Here is a 3,464-nt window from a genome sequence, read left to right as displayed (position 1 = left end):
GGGTTTTCCCAGGCTCCTTCCTGGGCAGGGCTGGGGAAGAACCTCGTGGCCTGGCCTGGTCCGAAGAGGGTCCCGTGAGCCTCCAGGTCAGTGGGGTGCACTGGTGTGGCCACCACCTCCTCCTCCTGGACTTCTGTTTTTATCACAATTTTTACATCTGCTGGGAAAGACAGAAAGGCCCGGTATCGCTGTGCCCCCGAGCCTTCCATCTGGCTGTTCAGCGTGAGCCCTACTCTCCCAAGCCTCAGGGTCCCTGTTGGGCAGAGCCCCTCAACCCACCCCCTGGGCAGTCATGTGGGCACCCCAGTCCCTGGTACCTAGGCTTTTGGCACGTTTTTGGGGGTGCTCAACTATGACAGAAGCGATTAAAGTAACATATCAGGGGCACCTGGATGGCTCAGTCGGTTAAGCATCCGAATTACGCTCCGGTCATGATCTCCTTGTTCACGAGTTTGAGCCCCAGGTCGGGCTCTGTGCTGACAGCTTGGGAGCCTAGAGCCTGCTTTGGATTCTGTGTCTCCCTCTCTCTGACCCTCCCCTCCTCATACTCTCTGTCTCGCTCTCTCAAAAACAGATAAAACAAAAAAAAAAAGTAACAGATAATTGCACTTCAAAACAGAAGTAAATAGAAAACTAATACATAAATTTGGTTCTGGCCTTCAGACGCCTGTTTGTGGTAGCACTGATACCTCACAAGCAGCTGTGGTTTGGTTGGGTTTTTTCTAATGCCAGGGCCAACTGGTTAAGACCATATGAGAAAGGGCGGTCGGAAGCCCGGACATTCTCAAGAAAGGCTGTTCGAGCTTTCTGAAGGAGATACAGGGCAGGCTCTGCAGAGTCCTAACACCACAGACACCTAAAGGCCTGTTGGCTGAGAGTCAGGGCAGTTCAGCAGGAAAAATGAGGGCCCTGGGCAGGGGCGGCCTCCCAGGCAGACCTGAGCCTCTCCCGTCCTCGGCTGGCTGCCCCGTACCTTCCGTGGAGGCCGCCGTGCTGAGCTTCAGGGTCCCGTCTGAGCAGGCTGAAGAAGGGTGGTGGGGAGGGAGATCCGCCTGCCAGGAAGTGGGTGGGATCGTGGTGGCAAAGTTGGAGTGGACGCCTGCAGTGAGGACAGATCAGAGCCCAGGGGTTAGGGGAGGATGGGCAGGCGAGTCGCTAAGATCCCCCCGCCGGGGCCTCTTCCGAGGGAGTGTAACAACCCCCACCAGCCCGCACCCTCGGGTCCCCTTCTCTGAGGCACCGGGAAGCTCAACGTCACAGGCCTCTGTAATGCGAGGCAGCTGGCCATCTGAATGTCCCGTGGCAAGGGCAAGGCGAACGGGAGTGCGGTCGGTTGAGGTCAGGCAGAGAGGCACCGAGCTGAGAGCATCACCAAACCTGGGGGGGGGGGGGGGGGGGGGGGGGCCCTGCAAGGTATCATGAGGCACAGCCCTCTTCCCTTCAGGTGGGAAAACCCCACAGTGGATCAGGCCAGATGTTCACGGTCTGGGGGACCACAGCTCCATGTGCTTCTAGGGCCTTTCCCACACCCTGCCCTCGCCCCCCCCCCCCCCCCCCCCGCACCCGTTCCTGGCGTCTGCTCTCGATTCGGCCACTCACCAGAGGCGGCATCGGCAGAGACGTCTCCTGCTCCGGAGTCCAGCTGGCTGAGGCCCCACGGCTCCTCCCCGATGTCTGGCTGCCCGGCTGCCCAGGCCTCTACCCCCAGAGCCTGCTGCTCCTGGAGCTGGAGCTCGCCCTCCTGCTTGATCTGCATTAAGAGGTCGGGGGCAGGAACCGGGGGCCCTGAGCCTGAGAAAGGGAAAGTTTATGAACACACAGCATCAGGCCCCCTTAGCCCCGGGGGCGGGCGCACGTCCAGCCAAGGAAACAGACACGGGGTGGGGGGGGGCAGGGTTAGTAGGGTCAAACAGCAAAAGAGCCTGGTGGGAATGGAAGGCCAGAGCAAGCAGGGCTGGCGGGGCCTTCTGGGCAAAGCACAAGGTCACACGGTAGCGAGCACAGGGGAGGTTGGGAGGGGGTGAGGGATACAACCGTGCATTCTCAGGGCTGGACCTCTGGGCCCTGGGGAGGTCCCGCCCTCAGGCTCAACACAGAAATGTCACATAAAATGTAAGCCTGAGTATCTACCCCACCCCCCACCCCCACCCCCGCCACAAACCTTACCCCCGCCACAAACCTTACCCCCACATAGGTATATGCGTGAGCAGAAAAGAAAGATTCCAGAGACAAGAATCACAGAGCAAATGCAAAGTCAAATCAAGGGTCAGAACTGAGGCCAGGTGGCCCGGGGGAGTTGCTGGAACAGGACACAGGCCTTGGGGGTTGGGCTTTGTTGTCCTGCTGAGGCTGAGACAGAGCTGAGCTGCAGGCCTTAAGCCAGGAGCCAGGAGGCTGTCCCTCCGGGGAGCTGGGGACTAGGAAAACTCCATCCACCAGAGGGCGCTACAAAAAAGCCGCCACCTATCTAGAGCCACGGGTGGGACAGCCACCCCAAGAAACAGGAATGTCCCCATGTCCACACTGAATCCATGCTACCTCCCACGATGCAGAGACCCAAAGCCAAGAAATTCACAGAACCGCCGGTTGACCACCACGGTGCCCAGGAGGGCCCCCCAGAACAGGCAAATGCAACCCTGCCCATGGGGATGCCCCTGCCCCCAACTCAGGCCACAGGAGAACCCGAAGAAGGAGGCCTGTGCCCAAGGGTGTCTGGTGCCAGGTCACACCCCAGAGCAGCCCGAAAGCCTCCAGACCAAGGTGCTGGTGGCCCCAAGGACCAGCAGAGGTGGACAGAGAGTCTCAGGACGACAGCATCTTAAACACAACTTTCAGGGGCGCCTGGTGGCCCAGTCGGTTAAGCATCCTGACTCTTGGTTTCAGCTCAGGTCATGATCATGATCGCACGGTTCCTGAGACCGAGCCCCCTGTCAGGCTCTGTGCAGATGGTGCAGAGCCTACTTGGGGTTCTCTCTCTCTCTCTCTCTCTCTCTCTCTCTCTCTCTCTCTCCCCTCCCTCCCTCCCTTGCTCTCTGCTCCTTCTTGGCTTATGCCCATGGGTGCAAGCTCACTTTTCCTCTCTCTTAAAATAAACAAACTTAAACGACAAAAACACAAACATGGCTCTCAGACATTACTGAGCTCACGACTACAGACCACCTCAACCGGAAAAGTGTCGGGGCGCCAAGTTTTCTGTCTGCCTCAGGCAAGGATTATCACTCTCCGAGGGTGAACCAGTAAACAAGATTTGCATCTAGAGGCTGGAGACTGCCATTTCCTGGTCAAAATAACTTTGGCATCTGTCATGCTGGGCCAGACTGGAGTGGCCAAGGTGCACAAAAGATCAAAACTGTATTTTAGATTATTCAATAGTGCTAACTCCCCCCTTCCCAGCATTGCTGAGGCAAATCTGGGCGTTTCTTTTGATATTCATTTGACTCTGTTTACCTGGTAAGTGACCTTGG

General features: G+C 57.9%; 1 protein-coding gene across 1 annotated transcript in view; it reads right to left on the bottom strand.

Moving 5' to 3' along the window:
- The window catches only part of ZNF746 (zinc finger protein 746), a 20,224-nt gene that overhangs the window by 200 nt on the left and 16,560 nt on the right, over nt 1-3,464 (bottom strand). Inside the window, exons 5-7 of the mRNA XM_029954500.1 lie at nt 1,600-1,791; nt 974-1,099; nt 9-157 (exon numbers count right to left, since the gene is read on the bottom strand). Of these exons, the coding sequence (XP_029810360.1) occupies nt 9-157; nt 974-1,099; nt 1,600-1,791 (467 nt within the window). The remainder of the gene's footprint in view (nt 1-8; nt 158-973; nt 1,100-1,599; nt 1,792-3,464) is intronic.

The sequence above is a fragment of the Suricata suricatta genome, chromosome 2, assembly GCF_006229205.1.
Source record: "Suricata suricatta isolate VVHF042 chromosome 2, meerkat_22Aug2017_6uvM2_HiC, whole genome shotgun sequence".
NCBI lineage: Eukaryota > Metazoa > Chordata > Mammalia > Carnivora > Herpestidae > Suricata > Suricata suricatta.
Note: the sequence above shows the minus strand (reverse complement) of the source record. Positions and strands in the feature narration are given on the sequence as shown.